Here is a 21,688-nt window from a genome sequence, read left to right as displayed (position 1 = left end):
ACTCATATCGGTCGTATTTTTACTGGTGATCCGGTATGTACTATTTAATTAATAAGTCGATTAATTCATTATGTGTTACAATTATTTTGACTTATATATCTTCATCATTAGGAGGATGTCACATTCCCTCTTCGTCCATCATCGATCGAGGAGGGTTTACCGTGGTACGCTGAGATTCGTGAGTACACTAGTTCACCCGATGTTGATTCCTCCTCATCTTCTTCGGTTTCGATCGCGGCTAAAAACGGGGCTTATCCATCCTCAAGACCTTCAGATATACCCATCGAGACTTCTGAGACACATGAAGAGCCTATTCAGCCTCCTGTTATGGAGCAGCCTATATGTTCCCCTGTTGTTCAGAGCCCACGAACGATAGACCATCCTGGAGTGGAGGACCACCCTAGCGTAAAGGAGCACTCTGGAGTGGAGGACCACCCTAGCATGGAGGAGCACCCTGGAGTGGAGGACCGCACTACCTATCATGCCCGCGAGAAGTGTCCCCCATTCGTATCACCCCGTATTTCTACATCAGATGCTACATTAGCGCACTGGGGTGCTACGATTTTACGTGAGATATCGAGTTTTCGTGACGATATCTCTTCTCAGATGTCTCGATTATGTGACAATATTTCTTCTCAGATGACTCGATTAGAGGATCGTATGACTCGTTTGGAGGACATCGTCACACGTACATATCCAGCCCTCGTCACTGAGGTTGTAAAACTACTTCTAATTTATTACTTATATAAAATGTCTACAGTGTAATTATTTTGACAACTATTATTACTTTCGTACAGGAGAGGGACGACGTTATTGGGACGACCTCCCCCATTGATACCGCAATACCATCCCATCAGTCACATGAGGTACGTATGTAATTTCAAATTTATATTTAATGCCCCAATGTTGTTATTAAATTACAATATCGTTATATATAAAATATGACTGAATAGATTTAATATTACTATTATCTTAGGGTAGTCAACAGGATGAGACACTGGTTGACCCTTCGGTGACTTCACCGATCCGATCTGAGGTATGTCACTTATCATTATAACTTAATTTTTAATACTATTTTGTTATCGATTAATTCATGGTATATATTTGTATAGGGTCTTCGTCATGAAGAGGGTTTACCGATCGGATCTCCTATCGCTTTAGATCGTCTACTGGAGGTATGAAAATTATTGTTCATATGATATTTTATATTAAATATCATTAATCATTTTTTTTCCTTTTGATGCATATAGGGACTCGACATTGACATATCATTGATCGAGGGTTATCTCCGAACACCTTCCTCGGAAGTTTAGGTTATGGGGATTTAAGAAATATCATTGATCAATTTGTCTTTAATATTATATTTTTTTTAAATGATGTTTTGTCTTTTTTTCAGGACGAGCGACTCTGGTTACTTGCTGATATCCCGAGCTCGACCAAAAAGCTTGTGGATATTAGTTCACAGGAGGAGGACTTCCAGGAGGATGTTTCTGAGACCGTTCACATTGAGATTTGTCAATTATAATTACTAAATAAATATAATTGATAAATATATGTCACTAAGATGTTTTAATATATAATTATGCAGTCTGTCAACGGAGCACGCGCTGTTGACTTGACCGCTTCTCAGGATTCTCCAGTTAAACCTCCTCCCGCATACATAGAGAAGGTAACATAAATCGAATAATGTGTATGTTTTTGTTGAATGAAATAAGGAATTAATATTTTTTTGTAACATGCAGTTGGTTCGTACAGCACGTGGTCAGATCGTCCGGAAGGGTCCACTGGTTTGCACCCCGTATACAAATCCACTCAGAGGGAGGGCGAAACGGCAACTCAGGACTATTCCATCCTCTGCGCTAGACCGTGAGGAATCTTTCCTCACATGGTATACCAGAGCTGCGGCTTCTGACACACATGATGTGTACTTCATAGGATCGAAGTCGAAGGACAGCTTCTGGAGACTTGTTGTAGAGTTACGCGAGTGGTTGAGCGACGATGTGAGTTGTTTATACTATATAATTTGGTAAATAGCTAGCTATATTTATTAATAATTAACACGTGAACTTGTTTATACCATTTTAGCATGTGGATTCTTTTTTGGCTTTATTACGTCGGCAGCAGGACGATCACCAGTCGACTATCTCACAGCGGTGGACGACTGCCCACACATTCTTTGGAGGCCATATTGAGATGGCTTGAAAGAGTTGACAGACCACACCGATTGGTGAGTTTGAGTTTTCGGGGCTCTTCACGAGGATGGTTGATGCAGCGTACACCCCGAGATTGTTGTACAAACCATGGGGGATGGTCGATCAGGTAGAGTTTATATATATTTCTATTACATTCAATTGGTTAATGACAACGATAAGTAACTAAAATATCTCATTGTTTATAGGTTTTCATCCCTATAAACTTCGAGAACGCACATTGGGTCACCGAAGTTATAGATTTCCGTGAGTGGTCGATTACGGTATACGATTCAGAGGTTTCATATTCAGGGAATATAGGAACTTTGGAGCAGCGCATGCGACCGTACATGACCTTTATTCCCGCGTTATTAGCGGCGACGAGTTTTTGGACAGCTTCTGGGAGGACTCCACGACGTGATCCCCTCACTTTGCATCGAGCATCGGATGTCCCTCAGCAGGGATTGGGCTCCGGTGACTGTGGCGTGTTTCTGTTACGATTTTTTGAGTGTTTGGCGTTGTCACGTAGCTACGTTTTTCTCCGAGAGTCGTCTACCGTTATGCGTCGACGATTAGCGACGCAGTTGTATTTTCATTATATCGAGTAGCTCACGGATGTATATTTATCGTTATTCTTATGTTTAGATGTATATATTTATTGTATGTATATATGTGTATGATATACTTTATTTGTGGTTATATATGGATATGTATCGTAGTTGATTTCATTTTTTAAATAATATTGTCGAACATTGCATTTAACCCCCATATTATGACATAAAAACTAGACTTAACAAATAAAATTAAGTTTTAGGCTAAGATTGACATAAATACTTTTTTTGATAAATAGTATTTTTCGAGTCGAATTCAAAAATACGAACTTCTTTCGTCCGAACGAATCCCTACTAATTGATGTTGAAAAAAAAATGAAAGTGAGAGTGAGTGTTTGAGTGATATGAAAAGTGTGTGTAAATAAAATGAGTGAGGAGGGTTTATATAGATGAGGGGAAGAGTAATTTTGACATTTTAGAAAAAGTAATGAAATAAATAAATAAATATGAAAATGCCTTTACAATGTAAAATATCCAAAAACCCCCCATATTTATCCTAAATTACATTTAATCCCCCATACTTGTCAAACATTGCATTTAACCCCCATATTATGACATAAAAACTAGACTTAACAAATAAAATTAAATTTTAAGCTAAGATTGACATAAATATCTTTTTTTGATGAATAGTATTTTTTCGAGTCGAATTCAAAAATACGAACTTCTTTCATCCGAACGAATCCTTACTAATTGATGTTGAAAAAAAATGAAAGTGAGAGTGAGTGTTTGAGTGATATGAGAAGTGTGTGTAAATAAAATGAATGAGGAAGGTTTATATAGATGAGGGGAAGGGTAATTTTGATATTTTAGAAAAAGTTTGAAATAAATAAATAAATATGAAAATGCCTTTACAATGTAAAATATCCAAAAATCCTCTATATTTATCTAAAATTACATTTAACCCCTATAGTGAGTGAGGAGAGTTATATAAATGAGGGGAAGGGTAATTTTGACATTTTAGAAAAAGTTTGAAATAAATAAATAAATATCAAAATGCCTTTACAATGTAAAATATCCAAAAACCCTCCATATTTATCTAAAATTATATTTAACCCCATAATGAGTGAGGAGGATTATATAAATATAAGGAAAAGGGTAATTTTGGTATTTTAAAAAAAGTCATAGCATTTTTTGTTTGGAAATAGTGATTTTGGGCATTTTGGCTTAGAAATAGTGATTTTGGGCATTTTTGCTTAATGGGAGGGCATTTTGGCCATTTTTTAAAATTTCTCTTCTTTTAATCGGTGGCTATATTTAATTTAACTCAAATTAATCACACAAAAATCATCCTTAATCATTAATGTCATTCCACATTGGCATTATCTATCCTTAATCGTCACAAATTAAGATCAAGATTAAGATCAGGCAAACCGCTAACTGCAAAACTCTCAGGACCATTCACAGAATCCAACACTCGATTATCGTCTTCTTCAGTTGCAGAATTACATTTTTGGTTTGAAACAAAGGATTTGGCCGGAGCTGTCTTGTGTCTTATATGATGATTTTTGGGATCGATTCCCATTTGCACCAGTTTCCTTTTCAGATGGGTGTTCCAGTGATTCTTCACTTCATTGTCTGTTCTTCCTGGCAATCTTCCAGCTATCAGTGACCACCTGTAAAAGGTTGTTCAGCCTACATATCTATATCTATATATATATTTATAGTAGGAGAAATTATAATAAAATCTAACTGATTTATGAATTATATAGATTGCTTAATTCAGTCAAATATTGTCTTTCAATATTAGATGGCAGACAGTAATTAGATTAAGTAGCTGTTTTAATAAACAATGTAGATGAATTTGAGCATTGAAAGTGAAGGTTAAAATTAGCCTCAGCTTAAAGAAGATTCTGTTGGAGTGTAAAGTCAGATCATGTCTTAAAGACAGACATTTTTACGTAGGAGTCATTGCACCGCACCCACCGCGTAAATTTGTCACATTTGATTATTATTCTTTTATATATAATTAATTTGTACAACAATGAATGGTGCAAATTAAGCTCTAGTCAGTTACCAGATGTTCAAGTGCAAAAATGAACCTTTCTGTAAGATAATTCACCTGTTTCCAAGAAGTGCATGGAGCTTGATGATAAGGTCTTCTTCATCTTGGCCAAAGTTGCCACGTTTAAGGTCTGGCCTCAGATAATTTACCCATCTCAGTCTGCAACTTTTTCCACACCGAAGCAACCCTAAAGAGAACAACATTGCATGCATTAAGTGCTGTTTTGTGCTTCTTCTTAGTAGGAGTTGTGGGAATATAAAAGTAAAAGAGAAGTAGTGTTGTTGGTTGTGGAGGAAATACCAGCAGCTTGAGGAATGGAGCGCCAGCAGCCTTCTCCATGCTTTTGAATATAGTCAATGAGCTTTTGATCTTCATGTTGACTCCAGGCTCCCTTGTTGGTGCCATTCTTTTCACAGCAAGGCTTCCTCATTACAACAATGTAAAAACGGAAGATGAAGAATTGAATGGAACAGAAGGGCAATGATGAATGGATATGAAGAAAGAATGAATATGAGAGAATTTATTGACTTTCCAAGTGCTATTGACTTACTGTTGGCCAGACAAAGAATTATTGGTCAAGGGCAACTGAATTTTTTATTTTTTTTATTTGATTTTGATAAATTTTATGAATTTTCCATACTTGGAATGGAGCTCACCTACCATCTTCAATCCATTTTAAGTTCCTCACTTTCATCTACTTTTTCTTGGATATATCTACTTCCATGACAAGCTTGCACGTGTACCCCCATATATCATCGTATTTTGTATATTTATATATAAGAAATTTATCTTTTAATCAACGAATGAACATATGTATATATATCTTTGAATTGATAGTTGAAAAAAAAAAAAAAAAAAAAGGCTTCCGCCAAGAAGGGGTGATTAATTTTGGATGGCTGCTGATTAAGTATTTTTTAATTAAATGATTAATTAATAAAGGTGAGTGAAACCAACGGATGGATATTAGGTTACAACCACATGGTGGGATAAGGTTGACCGTTAGATTTGAAAGGAGGGAAAGTGTCATTGCCACTAGGTTTATTCTTAGTTAGAAGCACACTTGTAATGTAATTAAAATACCAAACCCCACTTACTGAAACCATTAATCAATTAATTATTCTAATTACATGTATTAGGAAATGTCCAAGCATCAAAAACTCAACATAAGCTGTCAGGTTTTGCCATGCAAATCAGCGGCCAAGGCACACAAGATTTTTCATTTTTTATTATTAATCCCTTGCTTGACTTTCCTAAATAAAAATAATAAACTTAGGAGAAATTTTAGTGTTAAAGCGAACATAAATATTGTCACGATCCAATTTGGTAATATCATGATAAGAGATGTGTGAAGCACACACGAGATTGAGTGGCTTCGTGAAATAATTAAGATACTTAATATGTGAAGTATATTTTTTCAAATCACATTATTATAAGACCATGATAACATTTATAATTTGATATTATTACTGTAAGTTCCACAGTTTTACAATTAAACCCAATAGGAGATAAATAATTTAAGCGTGCATGGATATTAATTTTGAGTAGAGTTCAATATCCTTGCTCTGTCCTCTCATTCTCTCTCTAAACTCATCATTAGGTTTCTCTCACTATCTCATCTTTTCTTTAATTATTTTCAGTAATTTTGATAATAATTCATTTTATTAAAACATGGCAAGACTGAAGAGAAGATGGAGAAGACGAACTGTCTATTGAGCTGGAATAGGACAACCTCACGCTAAGGGTTTACTGCTTTGTTTGTGATGCAAATTCTAAAATTATTTTGCTGTTGTCAAACGCTGCTATTATTCAATTGAGACTGAAAAGTGTTTACATCAATTTGCTTTTTGAGCTTCTATATTTTTATTTAATGGAAATTTGTTTGGTTGCTAAGAAAATGTAAAGAACCTCTTATTTATATGATCATACTGTCATTGCTATAATCTTCTGGTTGCTGAGAAAATGTAAAGAAGCTCTTATTTATATGATCATATTGACATTGCTATAATCTTCTTTATACTAATTTATTCTACTCTTATTCTCTCTGTAAGGTACATGATGTTGGTGTTGTGCAGCGGAAATATAAAACACAATTTTTATGTTATTGAATATAATAAATCATTAAGGCAGAAAATAAAAGAAAAAGAACACAAAAATTTACTAGGTTCTGTAAATGTACTTACGTCCTCAGCGCCACTGACTACTTTCACTATCTTCAAAGAATAATTACAAAAAAAAAAATAAACTATTGGAGATCTCTAATAATAGGATGTTCTCAATACAATTGTGTTTAACTACAATTATTTTTTGGATGATTTTGAATTAAAACCAAAACCTTTATTTATAGCATTTGGTAAAATACAAAGAGAATAAATTAATAGATATGAGACATAAAGAGGCAATTTTCTAACAGTTGGAAAGAAAACAATTAAACTAATAAAACAAAATTCATATTCTCCCCTTCTTGAATGAATTACATGGTAGCAAATAACCAATCAAAATATGATTTTATCACATTTAACAATTAAAAATAAGTATAACAAAGGAAAAAACACCAAAATTTAACACAAAAACTTATTCAATGTGAAAAGTAAAGTCATGGGATATTGTCCAAATAAACCAATCTAATGAATTAGTATACAACCCAAAGCAACAAAATAAAGTAATAACATAACTACAGAAAAATAAAGAATATTATAACAAACTCATAAACCTACTGATAAAGACCTAAGTTTCCGACAACCCAAAGGCCAAAACAAAAAGAAGAATGAAAGTACAATTATTGGAAACATACACTATGCCAACAATACAATAATTGAAAGTTACATGTGAAAAGTGATATCTAAAAAGTATAACAAATAAACTAAACAGATAGTTATTTTTATTATAAAGATAGAGAATGAGAGGAAACCTAATGATAAGTTTAGAGAGAAAATGAGTTGCAAGAAGATAGAATAGAAAGAAGAACGGATTACTTACCAGAAAAAGAGTTGCAAGAAGAGTTTAGAGAGACAATGAGGCGCAGAAGTTTGGAGAGAGCAAGGAGTAGGATATAGTATACCCGTTGAAAATAATTCACTGTACTCAAACACTTATATATTTGTCTTGTTGGGTTTAATTGTAAAACATCAAATTATTCATGCAAATTTAAATGTTACCATGGTTTATATTGAATTAATTTTTTTTAAAAAATATTATACATTATTGAATGGGAGAAGACAATTATTTTTTATAAAAAAAAGGGCGAAATTGTTAGGTGAAAAATCTTTGAAGGCACATAAAACTTTTTCTAAAATTGGGTATCAAGAGATTTTTTCGATAATAAGAAAGTCACTTTTAGAAATTTATATGTTTAACCTTTTCAAATATGGGATGTTGGAGCATTCTATTATTACATAATAAATGTCTTTGTTTATTGTTGGTATAATAATCTTTTACTTAAAAAAAAAAAAGGTATACATTCAGGGATTTAATTCTTTTAGGCAGAGAATGAGTTGCAAGAAGATATAATACAAGGAAAACGAAAGTTACAACAAAATAACATGAAAGTATGTAAAATTGCTAGAAACATATACGGTGTATAAAATACGATAATTAAAAGTCACAAATGAGAGTAATGTCTGAAGAGTATAATAAATAAATCATCATAGACCCTAACATCTATTTCATTTATAAAAAAAATTAAAACAAAATCACATGAAAAGATTTCCCCCAAGTCTCAACTCTTACAATGTCATCTACCTCTTACTCTATGCACATCAGAATTATTTGTAAGAAAAAAGTAACTCCTAAGAACAAATTCAGTCCATAAATCTGTCCTAATATCATGAAAATAAATTTAACATACAAATCATTATGAGATTGACAACAAAAATAGAACAAATTCTGTCGACTCAAAATTAAAAAACTAAAAGAACGAACAATAGAAAACATATGTGTTATGACATTATCATGACACCAAAAAGTGATATCTGAAAAGTATAATAAATAAACTAAAGAGACTGTCATTTTTAATATAAACAGTCATAAACCCTAGAATCGAATTAAGGATGTAAAACTTCCCACAATTAAAAGGAGTCCTCATAACAGTGGTGGCATGAAACAACATCAAGGGTGAGGTACAAAAGTTTAGAGAGAAAATGAGTTGCAAGAAGATAGAACAAAAAGAAGAATGGGTTACTTACCAAAATAGTTTAGAGAGAGAATGAGTGGAGAGAGCAAGGATAAGATATAGTATACATGTTGAAAATAATTCACTGTACTCAAACACTTATATATTTGTCTTGTTAGGTTTAATTATAAAGTCAAACTTGTAAATTTGTCATGTTGGGTTTAACTGTAAATGTCAGTTTTTTCTTCATGGCTTAATGGTAACTGCTTCATGCAGTTACTTCTTCATGACTTAATGGTAACTGTTTCATGCAGTTACTTCTTCATAGTTTAATGGTCTGTAACTCTCATGTATTATGGTTTGTAACTCTCGTGTCATAACTCCACACGTTGCGTTGCATTCTTAATGGTAGAATGCTGATTTAAGGTTATAAATAGGGTCCTTGGGTGAGCTTTTTCCTAAAAGAAAAACATACACCATTCTATGTGGAAAAAAAGATTACCTAGAAGACGAAACTTGCAAGCAATTTCCAGAGGATTATACTGCATCAAATCGTCAAGCAATGGTTAGAGGTTAGTGTTTAATATTCCACAATTTAATTTTGGTTTCTATCTTGCATACTCAGTATATATATGCTTAGATAGAGACCATATACATGTTTCTATATTTGGTATCAGAGCTATTTTATGCCTCTGCCTTGCTTTGATCTGTATAACATGCAAAATTTTATGTAATCCCAAATTTCTTTAGAAAGAGAAAGTTGGTTGTTGGCATTTTTTGTTTAAAATTTTTATTTAGATGAATTCTACATCAAAAACTGAGAATTTTGATATATGGAACGTCAAAATCAAAGTTTTGTAGGCTGATTTAGAGTGCAAAATGTATACAGATCTGAAACTGGGTCTATCGACCCGAATCTTGATCCGGCTAGAGGTTAGGGACGATCTTCAGATGACATGTCATTTGCTTTTGGTTTCTGCAGACGACATGTCATACCGATCACTTCTGTCTCTTTTGTCATGCACTGCCAGCCGACATGACATCTTCATTCATTTCTAGCGGATGACATGTCGTTCATCTGCTTTATTAAAATGTAAAAATTACTTCAATCTCGCGTTTTGAATGAGATATTTGCCGCCCAGCCAATTTTATTTTTGTTGGGAATTCGGGACATCGTACATTCTTATATGCTTTCGTTTTAGTTTTCATAAAACTTTAGTTTGCTGGAACCCGTTACGATCCTCTGCCATGAAAAATAAAAGCTTTTAGGGTTCAGTTTGAATATATTATACATTTTGGCCTTAATAAAATATATTTTTATAATATGTGATTGCCAAAATTATTATTATTATTTTTAATTGGATAATTTAAGTTTCATTTATCCAATTTTTTAGTGATTATATATATGGTTAATTTTATGCATAATTTTAGTTTAAATGAAATTATACTTTAAATAATTTTTTAAGGATTCTATGCATAAAATTAGATGTCATGTGATTAGTCTAATTTTGATTAATCATAGAGTAGTCACAACATCTTTGATTATATCAAAGTTATACATTAAATATCTTGGGATCATATTTAGTTATATGACATTAATTGTAATTAATCAATGTAAGTATGATAAATCTTATCCCACAGGAATTTTTATTATATTTATGTGATTAATTATGATGAAATAACAAATTATTTTTCTTAATCTACCCACAGGAATTAAGAAAAGGAATATAATTTGGTAGTTTCATCATACGGTTTATATATTTGTATATAAACCTATTTAAATTAAAAACTTAGTCCACAGACAGTTTTTATGTTGGTTTATATATTTAAAACATGTTTATACATTGGTAGAACATGATATTATTTTGATAGCTTCAAATTTAGTGACTTAAACGTGTATATTAATATTTATTTGCAGTTATTCAACCTGTGAATTTCTCTGATAATGTATGTGATGTTCCTATTTTGAGTGGTGATAATTATAAAATTTGGAAGGAGAGAATTCTTCTCTAATTAGGGTGTATGGACATTGATTATGCTATTGGGAAGGATGAACCACCTACAGCTACAAAAACTAACACTCAGAATGAAATTGCCCTGTATGAGCGTTGGGAGCGATCTAATCGCTTGAGTATGATGTTCATGAGGACACGCATATCTGCTAGTATTCGTGGTTCAATCCCTAAGTGTAATAATGTCAGACAATTAGTGAAGGCTATTGATGAACAGTTTGAGTCTTCAGATAAAGCACTTGCCAGCACTCTAATAACAAAATTTACATCAATGAAGCTCACTAGTGTTAAAGGTGTGCGTGAGCACATCATGCAAATGAGGGATATTGCGGCTCAGCTTAAGGCTCTTGAGATTGAGATGTCTAAATCTTTCCTGGTGCATTTCATTATATATTCTCTTCCACAACAATACGAACCTTTCAAAATCTCTTATAACACACATAAGGAAAAATGGTCAATCAATGAACTTCTGACCATGTGTGTTCAAGAGGAAGGAAGGTTGTTGATTGAAATGAATGAAAGTGTACATATGGTTACACAAGGGAAGAAGAAGAAGAAGAACCAAGCTAAGTATAAGGGAAAGGATAAAATATTCAATCAGCCTGAATTTAAGAAGGAATCCAAATGTTTTTTCTGTAAAAAGAAAGGACATGTGAAAAAGGATTGCATTAAGTTTAAAGCTTGGCTTGAAAAGAAAGGTAATCCAATCTCACTTGTATGTTATGAATCTAATATGGTTGATGTTTGTCATAACACTTGGTGGATTGATTCTAGTTCTACAATCCATATTTCAAATACCTTGCAGAGCTTTCTAAACCAAAGGAAGCCGATGGCCAGTGAACAAAGCATCTATTCAGGAAATAAGATGCGTTCACATGTGGAAGCGGTCGGAACGTGCAGATTAGTTTTAGATTCTGGTTTTGTTTTGGATTTAGAACAAACCTTTTATATTCCAAGTTTCTCTAGAAACTTGATTTCTGTTTCAAGACTTGTACCCTTTGGATTTTCCTTTACATTTAATGAAACTGCATTTAGTTTGATTTATAAATCTGCAGTTGTGGGAAATGGTACATTGTCTGATGGTTTGTTCCGAATTCATTTACAAAACAATGTTTCATTTAATTTGATGCATGTTCAAGGTAATGGTGGTATTAAAAAGAGTGTTATGAATGAAAATTCCTCTATATTGTGGCATCGAATATTAGGACATATCTCCATAGAAAGGATTAAAAGGTTAGTGAATGATGGGGTACTAGATACTCTAGATTTTACTGATTTTAATACTTGTGTGGATTGTATAAAGGGAAAACAAACCAACAAGTCAAAGAAAGGTGCCAAGAGGAGTTCAGACATATTAGAAATCATACATACAAATATTTGTAGTCCTGATATGGATGCTTATGGTCAAAAATACTTCATCTCATTTATTGATGATTATTCATGATACATGTATCTCTACATGCTCTATAACAAGAATGAAGCATTAGATGCCTTTAAGGTTTTCAAGGCAGAAGTAGAGAAACAATCTGAAAAACAAATTAAAATCGTGAGATCAGATAGAGGTGGAGAATATTATGATAAATACATTTATGATGGACAAGCACCTGGTCCATTTGCAAGGTTTCTTGAAGAAAATGGGATTGTTGCCCAATACACTATGTCTAATTCTCCATACCAAAATGGTGTAGCGGAAAGAAGAAACCGAACTCTATTGGACATGGTGCGGAGTATGCTTAGCAGCTTCAAACTTCCTAAATCACTGTGGGTAGAAGCTCTTAAAACGACAATGTATATATTGAATCGAGTTCCAACCAAGGCTGTTTCTAAAACACCATTTGAGTTATTTAAAGGTTGGAAATTGAGTTTGCGACATATATGCGTTTGGGGATGCCCGTCTGAAGTAAGAGTTTATAATCTACATGAGAAGAAATTAGACCCAGGGACTATAAATGGTTATTTCATTGGATATGCCGAAAAGTCTAAGGGTTATAGATTTTATTGTCCATCACATAGCAATAGAATAGTAGAATCTTGAAATGCAAAATTTCTTGAAAATGACTTAATCACTAGGAGCGATCAATCTCAGGATTTAATTTTTTAGAAAGATCATTCAGATACTCAACCACCCATTTCGAGTAATAGATTGGTTGTTATTTACAACACCCCTTAAGTTCAAATGGATGTTGAACAACCAATTAATGAAGTTCTACAAGTTGTTGATAATACTCTAGTAGATCAAATTGTTCAACAACCTTCAGATATTATTGAACCACTAGTTGTACACTCTACTCCACAAGAGGATAGTGTTACAACATTAAGAAGATCAACTAGAATGAAGAAATCAGCTATTTCTAGTGATTATATAGTGTATTTACAAGAAATTGACCATAATTTAGGAGCCGAAGATGATCCTATTACGTTTTCACAAGCAATGGATTACAGTAAATCTATTTTGTGGTATAATGCCATGAAAGATGAGATGGAATCTATGAAGAGTAATGGAGTTTGGGATCTTGTCAAGTTACCTAATGGGGCAAAGGCCATTGGGTGTAAATGGGTTTATAAAACAAAGAAAGACTCATTACGTAACATCAAGAGATATAAAACAAGACTCGTTGCTAAGGGTTTCACTCAAAATGAGGGAATCGATTATACGGAGACTTTTTCTCCTGTATCTAAGAAAGATTCTTTCCGTATTATAATGACATTAGTAGCACATTTTGACTTGGAACTGTATCAAATGGATGTGAAAATGATATTCCTCAATGGAGATTTAGAGGAAGAGGTATATATGAAACAACCTGAAGGATTCTCCTCTGGTGATGGTGAGCATTTGGTGTGCAAACTTAGGAAGTCCATATATGGGTTGAAACAAGCATCCCATCAATGGTATTTGAAATTCCATAAGGTTTTCTCTTCATTCGGTTTTGAAGAGAATATCATGGATCAATGTATATACCAGAAGGTTAGTGGGAGTAAAATTTGTGTCCTTGTTCTATATGTGGATGATATATTACTTGTAACCAATGATAAAGGATTGCTTTATGAGGTGAAACAATTTCTCTCTAAAAACTTTGATATGAAAGATATGGGTGAGGCGTCTTATGTCATTGGCATTAAGATTTATAGGAATAGACCTCAAGACATACTAAGTCTATCTCAAGAAACTTATATCAATAAAGTTTTAGAGAGATTTCGGACGAAAGATTGTTCACCAAGTATAGCACCAATTGTGAAGGGTGATAAGTTCAATTTGAACCAATGCCCTAAAAATGAACTTGAAAAGGAACAAATGCAGAACATTCCCTATGTTTCAGCTGTTGGAAGTCTTATGTATGCTCAGGTTTGCACAAGACCTGATATTGCATTTGCTGTTGGGATATTAGAAAGATATCAGAGTAACCCAGGTATAAACCACTGGAGAGCTGCTAAGAAAGTGATGCAGTACCTTTAAGGGACCAAAGAATACATGCTTATATATAAACGGACTGATAATTTAGAGGTAGTTGGTTACTCCGATTTGGATTTTGCTAGCTGTGTTGATTCAAGAAAATGAACATCTGGATATATTTTCTTGTTTGTCGGCGGAGCCATATCTTGGACAAGTGCCAAGCAGTCATTGATTGCTACATCTATCATGGAGGTTGAGTTCATTTGTTGTTTTGAGGCTACATCACATGGTGTATGGTTGAAGAGTTTCATATCTGGGCTTAGGATTGTGGATTCCATTTCTAAGCCGATAAAAATTTATTGTGACAATTCAGCTGCTGTTTTCTTGGCTAAAAATAATAAAAGTAGTAGTCGAAGTAAACATATCGACATAAAGTATTTAGCCATTAAAGAACGTGTAAAAGAAAATAAAGTGGTCATTGAACACGTCAGCACTGAATTGATGATTGCCGATCATTTGACAAAAGGCATGCCACCAAAAGGTTTTAAGGATCATGTAGAGCGAATGAGAGTTGGTCTCATGTTGTAATTGTGATGGAAGTTGGTTTTATCATGTGATTTGATGTATATACATTTTCTATAATAAAATTATTCAGTTTTTCAATTGATTAAGTTTTCTCATTTTATGTGCACATTTTGGTTGAGAAAATAATCAAATTTGGACCCAGAATAAACATAAGGTTTATTCATTAAGTTATAGAGGAATGAATACATCGCGATACATGGAAGATAATACTCGTTCTTAGAGGACTTATCGTCATGATTCATGTATTTTATTTCTTTACTTCAGCATGTGGATTGATGGGTTACAGACCAAGTGGGAGAATGTCAGTTTTTTCTTCATGGCTTAATGGTAATTGCTTCATGTAGTTACTTCTTCATGGCTTAATGGTAACTGCTTCATGGTTTAATAGTCTGTAACTTCCATGCATTATGGTTTGTAACTCCCATGTCATAACTCTACACGTTGAGTTGCATTCCTGATGGTAGAATGTTGATTTAAGGCTATAAATAGGGTTCCTGTGTGAGCTTTTTCCTAAGAGAAAAACATACACCATTCTATGTGGAAAAAGAGATCACCTGGAAGACGAAACTTGCAAGCAATTTCCAGAGGATTATACTGCATTAAATCGTCAAGCAATGGCTGGAGGTTAGTGTTTAATATTCCGCAATTTAATTTTGATTTCTATCTTGCATACTCAATATATATATGCTTAGATAGAGACCATATACATGTTTCTACAGTAAAAACATCAAATTATTCGTGCAAATGTAAATGTTATCATGCTCTTATATTTAATTAATTTTCAAACAAATTATTCTTTAAATTTAAATTGAGTATAAGTTAAAAATAATACTCTTAAAAAAGAGAAGCAGTATTATAGGGTTTGTTCAAAATCCTCGTATTGGTGTTGGAAAAAGATCAAACAATATAAATTGCAGTCCTGTGAATTTTGTTTGTCTTGCATTGGGGATTTCAATACATTGTGATTGTGGGTGTGGTTTGCACATTTGATGTCTATTATTTGAGCCCTCTATTCTAGCCTTCCATTCCAGCCCATTTTCAGCCCAAGCTCATTCCCATTCTAAGTCCAAGCCTAATTCTATTCCCATTTCAAGTCATTCATTCCAAGCCCATTGTAATCCTTCCCAAGCCTTTTCCTATTTCCTATTCTAAGCTCATTCCCATTCCAAGCCTATTCCTATTTCTCATTCCGAGCTATTCCTATTCTCCTACCAAGCCCATTACAATTTCCATTCCAATCCCACTCACATTTCAAGGCCAAGCCTATTCCAATTCTCATTCTAGCCCAATCCCACTCCCATTTCAAGCCTATTGCCATTCCCATTCTCATTCCAAGCCCATTCTAATTTCCATTCCAGCCCATTACCATTCCAATTCCAAGCCCATTTCCATTTCTATTCTAAGCCCATTCCCTTCCCATTCCAAGCCCATGTTCATTCGAAAGATAAACAATTATATCGGAGAAGACATCAAATCATTAAAGAATGTGAACAATAATTGCCAAAGAAGGAAAAGAACCAATTGAGAATAAAGGTTCCATTGTAAAATTGTTGAGATGCTCTTAAACTCAAACCAAATTATGAAATTGAAATTTTGACTCATTTGAGTCAATCATAGATTCAAGCTTCAATTTCTCAAATCGAATCTAAATATGTGAGCAATAAACAATGACTTTTATCATGCGATAACACAATGGTCCAACATCCCATATTTGAAACATATAAAATATGCTTTCTTATAATTGAAAAACTTGCTTGATACCCAATTTTGTAAAGAGTTTTATTTACCTTCAAATACTTCTTCCGCTAACAATTTCGCTTTTTTTTTTTAAATAAAAAATAATTGTGTTCTCCTATTATTGCTGCTCTCTGTTAATGATGTTCTTAACTTATACTTTCTTTAAATTTAAAGTATAATGTTTTTGAAAATTAATTAACCTAATGTTTCATAACTCTATGAAGGAAGATGCTCCTTGAAAAGGAAGTGCAAAATTATTATTAATTTTGGAAAATGTAATTTCTCAAAGTTTAATTTAAAAAATATATTATTAATTTTTTAAACCTTTGAGAGTAATAGATAATATTTTATTATTTTTAATATATTATTAGTTAAATAATAATTTTATACTGAACTTAACTATTTTTGTTAATTTTAACAGTTTATAAGAGAAAATTTAGATTTTCAATAGTTAAGAGATAAAAAATTTGATTCGCATCAAACTTTTGTTGGGAAACAGTCATGTGGCCGAAAAAGTGATCTACTAAGTTTTTTATTTATTTTGTTTTTAATGTACATGAAATGTATGCGCATACCTGAGTGCCTGTACTAAATTATCTAAGTATATTATTTTAATGAACAGATCAGAACAGCTTCAAAGGAAGAATTTCTGACACGAATTCAGAATTAAAATTTGTTAATTCTAATTGATAGAAAGATAGACCCACCGAACCATTCAAACTAGGGCCGATTTCAATCAGAATTGAACTTGAAATTGGCTCAAATCCAGAAATATCAGCTCAATTGGAAACCCTAAACCCAATATTGGAAAATTATAATGTGAAAGCACAATTGGAAATGTCTAAATGTTAGACCATTTTGCTTTCTATAAATAGTCTAACATAAAATTGAAAAGCGAAAAAGATAAGTTTAAAAAAGGTGAAAATAGAGAGATCCTAAGAGATGATTGGGCCATTTTTCACTTCTTGATGTGAGACATAAGAGGCCCATATCTTGTGCCTGGGCCCTTTCGGCCCACCTACAAAATGAACGGCTAAGAAGTTCTTGATTCCGTGCATGTGAGTTTAACGTTTCTAGCATAAGATAGACAGGAAATCAATCAACGATTTTCAACTCACAAAAGCTACACACCTTTTGTTGATACATGAAAAACCTGCAAATTCTGGTACATTTTCAAAGATTACAACATACCTTCTTCCAAGGAACTAAATTGGGGAAAAGCATACAGAACCAGAATCCTTTCTTTGCCCTGAACCATGCATCGGCAGCTATAGTCAGGTTTGAACTTTCTTCTTTCACAAAAATGGTTGTAGATGAGAGTGCCAAAAATACTAATGCAATTAGAACATTTGTAAACACTGAATAAACGTCTAGCATTCAGGGATATCAACAAGAAAACCCCACCCTGCAAAAGGGCCAAAGTCTAGCCTGTCGGTGAATTGAACTGTTCAGTGAAAATAGCCATTTGGATTATAACCCAGATAGTTGCAAAAGTGCTAGTATGATGTTCAGTTCCTTGTAGTATTAGTTTCCTTTTGTTCCTTCCACACCATGACAAGCCAAATTCAAACAAACCAAAGCCAAAAAATCAACTTGGATTAACCAAAAGTCTAAATCTTGACCACAGTATCACCTACATACAGAAATCATCCTTATTGTGGGGTCACCTTCCAAACACGGATACAAGCGTCTTCACCAGAACTAACCAAAGTGTGGTCATCAGTGAAAGCTAAACCATAAACCCCACCTAAATGAGCACCCTTTATAGTCATACGACTGGATGCTGGCTTGTCGACTTCATATATTATAACACAGGTATCAAGAGATCCAGTAGCAACCATATTGTTATCAGGAGACCAAGCAAGACAGTTGATGCGTGCAGTGTGGTATAACATGTTCTTAAGCTTCAACTGTAAGAGGCCATTTGTAATAACAAATATCAAATTTCATTATCCAGCTAGTATAAAAAGAATTTTACTTTTCTCTACAAGAAATGGTATACCTCTAGAGAGATACGATCCCAGACTATGGCTTCTCGATTTAGATCACCTGAAGCAAACATTGAAAGATCAGGAGAGTAACGTATGACACTAACAGCTCCCCGGTGTTTCTCAAGGACAGCCTCCTCTATAAGCGTATCTCCTTTAATTGAGTATATGCGCAGTTTACCATCTTGTGCACCTATAATGACCTCACTTCCATCAGGTGCAATGGCAGAAGCTGTCACATCAAAACCAAGGTTAATGGTTGACACTACTTTTGCACCACGAAGCATAACAACTCCGGAATCAGTCATGACCAAAGCAAGTTCAGGTGAGAGATGGGCAAGGCTTAAGTCTTTTGGCTGACTGCCAATATCAATGGAATTTGCATCTCCACACTGATCCCCTTGTAGAGAAACTCTCCATATCTGGGTTATAGGAAATTGAAGCACAGGAAAGCATTAGAGATTGAAGACCCCACAGGATTTCTTTTGTATTGAAATTGAAGAATTAGATGAACATAACAAAATTTATTAAGAATTCTGCTTTAAAAAATCATTAATAAAGCTGCCCTATATTGCTACTAGACATATCTGAGAATCTTATTCCTAGTGCTTTCAATTGACATATCAAAAAATATGAAACAGTCACATATTAAAGCTCCAAACAGGATCTAAAAACTTGTTAATCACCTTGTTGTCAAACCCAGATGTAACAATCTCGTCTTCAACAGCAGTTAGACATTTGATTTGAGAATTCTCTTTCCTCTGCAACTTTCCACTATATCCAACTCCTAGAATCCATTTAACAATTAAACCATCATAGCTGCTAGACAATATAACTTTTGGGTCACTGTTGAGCACAGCCAATGAAGTAGCACTTTTCATGTGTCCAGATAATTGCTGTGAGCTCTTCTCTAGATCACTTGCTGAAAATATACTGATTGTGCCACCAAGAGAAACAGTGACAAGATAATCATTCTGCCAAAGGCATCCAACAAGCATGGCATCCACTCCACCACAGCCAGGAGGAGTCAATGTTTTCTTTACCTTCCCATGATTATCATCAGAGATCTCCCAGACTTTTGCTGACTTGTCAGCAGACACTGTCAGCACCTACAAAGAAAATTTACCAGTGAATGTAAGTACAATTCCCAATCATATTTTCAAAGGAGTTACAAATACCAATAATACTGCAAGTAAGAGGAAGGCAAATGAAATTATCTTTTATTTGTGCAGATGATAATTCCCATCTCTGAAATTGAGAAAGATAACTTTGACGATTTGAGCCATTTTAACATATTTATTATGTCAACCTAACAAACATCTTTTTTAAATCTTCCTTATTAGGAGAAGCATTTACTTCTGACACAAGCTCTATTTCACTAAATTCAATGTATAGATACAAACAGCATAAAACACCGCATAATACCATAAGAAGAAAACACACAAAAGGAAAAAAAAAAGAGTGATCAGCTTAGTGTTCCATTTTCATCTACTTGTTAGTACTTTTCTGAAGAAAACGAAATGGCATGATGAGATATTCTACATGCATATAAGATCTCACCTTACAACATAGTCTTTTGTATCCTTATTTGCAAATTTTAAACAGTCAAAATTTAGTCTGACTAAGGTCTCTGGCACATTAAGAAAGTAGAATGTATATTTCGATGCTAACCCGTTTACCATCAGGACTCCAGCTGACAGCATAAATGCTGCCTTTATGACCATCTTCAGAGGACAACTCTCCAATCTTACCCCCAATCTTTCCATCAAATATTATACCCTTTTTGTCAGAGCTTACACTAATGAACTTGCTGCCATCAGGAGAAAACCTAACACAATTGACAAAATTTGAATGATCCCTGCGAAAAAAGAAAAACCAAAACTTCAGAGGATGCAGTAATATGAAGAAGAAGGATAGTAGAGAGCTCAAAAATTGCTGCAACAGTTGCCATGTCGGTCTTATTCCTTTCCGGTTACTATCAAGGGAAGATATGGAGAAATTCAAACACAGAACTCTACCAATTTGCACATTCATGCTAATCTATCAAATTTCCCAAAAGGGGTTTACCTGTGAGATAATTTGAATTTAAATGGTGGTCCTTCATAGAAATTCACCAAAAAATCTTCTCCACATGTTGCGATGCGAAATGGTCTTGTTGGCTTGAAAGCACAACTAAGAACACGTTTTGAATGGCCATCAAATTCTCCAACATTAGTGCCAGAATCCCACCTGTTCCACATTACGTTCATAAAAGAATACAACAATAAAGCAGATTTCAATCATTAATATAAACAACGTGAAAGCACGAAGGAGCTATCAGGACTTTCAAATATACAAGTAAAATTATCCTCTATCATGAAATTACAAAGCAAGTTTATAGCTATCAAACATATAAGCAAAGTTGAATTATAATTTATCATGAAATTACAAAGCAAGTTTATGACTTTTGAATACACAAGTGAACTATGTTCACAGAACTCACATGAAAGCGCGAACAAGCGATTTCCCCTTCCCATCGCCACAAGCAACGATCCTTAACCCATCGGGAGACCACTGGAGGTCGTCGATCCGGCCCGACAAAACACGAAACTCCTTCTTCAACACATGCTCATCACGGGCTCCCCAGATCCGCACGGTGCCCGACGTATCGGCGGACGCGATCCACTCTCCGTTCGGCGAGAACCGCGCCACGGTGACCGGATACGCATGCTCACCGTAGATCGAGACTTGCAAGGGATTATGCAGATCGAGAATAATTACTGATCTCCCATTAGTGTAGAGAATAGAATCGGATTTTGGGTGACCAGAGATCAAAATTCCTCGGCCACGCTCCGTGGATGGCACGCACACGTAGGTTTCAGCTAGCTGTGGAGGCATTTCGGAGCTTTCAGACACAGCCTTGAAAGGGAGAGTGGGGGAAACAGTGGATCTGGTGTAAAAAAAAGAATAAGGAGTTCGAAAACGGCGCCGTTTTATGGCGGGACTTTTTGAGTTGTAAGCACGAATTCAGTGGGCGGGATTTTAGGATAAGTGAAGTACGTGTAATGCTACCATTGGGTAAGTTG

The 21,688-nt window shown here is 34.1% G+C and overlaps 2 protein-coding genes across 2 annotated transcripts; both read right to left on the bottom strand.

The window, feature by feature from the left end:
* Positions 1–4,069: 4,069 nt before the first annotated feature.
* LOC123196046 (myb-related protein 308-like) lies at positions 4,070–5,311 on the bottom strand. The gene is made up of 3 exons (XM_044609930.1): positions 5,103–5,311; positions 4,860–4,989; positions 4,070–4,413 (listed from the first exon to the last, which is right to left on the bottom strand). The coding sequence occupies exons 1-3, from the start codon at positions 5,230–5,232 to the stop codon at positions 4,137–4,139; spliced, it is 537 nt and encodes a 178-aa protein (XP_044465865.1). The 5' UTR covers positions 5,233–5,311; the 3' UTR covers positions 4,070–4,136.
* Positions 5,312–17,741: 12,430 nt separating this feature from the next.
* On the bottom strand, positions 17,742–21,548 carry LOC123196777 (actin-interacting protein 1-2). The gene is made up of 6 exons (XM_044610899.1): positions 21,106–21,548; positions 20,691–20,852; positions 20,295–20,481; positions 19,310–19,732; positions 18,638–19,045; positions 17,742–18,545 (listed from the first exon to the last, which is right to left on the bottom strand). The coding sequence occupies exons 1-6, from the start codon at positions 21,498–21,500 to the stop codon at positions 18,288–18,290; spliced, it is 1,833 nt and encodes a 610-aa protein (XP_044466834.1). The 5' UTR covers positions 21,501–21,548; the 3' UTR covers positions 17,742–18,287.
* Positions 21,549–21,688: the final 140 nt, after the last annotated feature.

Source organism: Mangifera indica, chromosome 14, assembly GCF_011075055.1.
Source record: "Mangifera indica cultivar Alphonso chromosome 14, CATAS_Mindica_2.1, whole genome shotgun sequence".
NCBI lineage: Eukaryota > Viridiplantae > Streptophyta > Magnoliopsida > Sapindales > Anacardiaceae > Mangifera > Mangifera indica.
The sequence above is the reverse complement of the archived record's forward strand: the minus strand, read 5'-3'. Positions and strand labels throughout refer to the sequence as shown.

Excerpts from the sequence above, each read along its gene's own strand:
- LOC123196046 (XM_044609930.1), bottom strand. The coding sequence starts at position 5,232 with ATGAGGAAGCCTTGCTGTGAAAAGAATGGCACCAACAAGGGAGCCTGG. Across the intron at positions 4,990-5,102 it reads CTCCATTCCTCAAGCTGCTG|GGTTGCTTCGGTGTGGAAAA; the intron begins GTATTTCCTCCA and ends TGTTCTCTTTAG. Across the intron at positions 4,414-4,859 it reads CATGCACTTCTTGGAAACAG|GTGGTCACTGATAGCTGGAA; the intron begins GTGAATTATCTT and ends AACCTTTTACAG.
- LOC123196777 (XM_044610899.1), bottom strand. The coding sequence starts at position 21,500 with ATGCCTCCACAGCTAGCTGAAACCTACGTGTGCGTGCCATCCACGGAG. Across the intron at positions 20,853-21,105 it reads TCGCTTGTTCGCGCTTTCAT|GTGGGATTCTGGCACTAATG; the intron begins GTGAGTTCTGTG and ends AATGTGGAACAG. Across the intron at positions 18,546-18,637 it reads GGGATCGTATCTCTCTAGAG|TTGAAGCTTAAGAACATGTT; the intron begins GTATACCATTTC and ends GGCCTCTTACAG.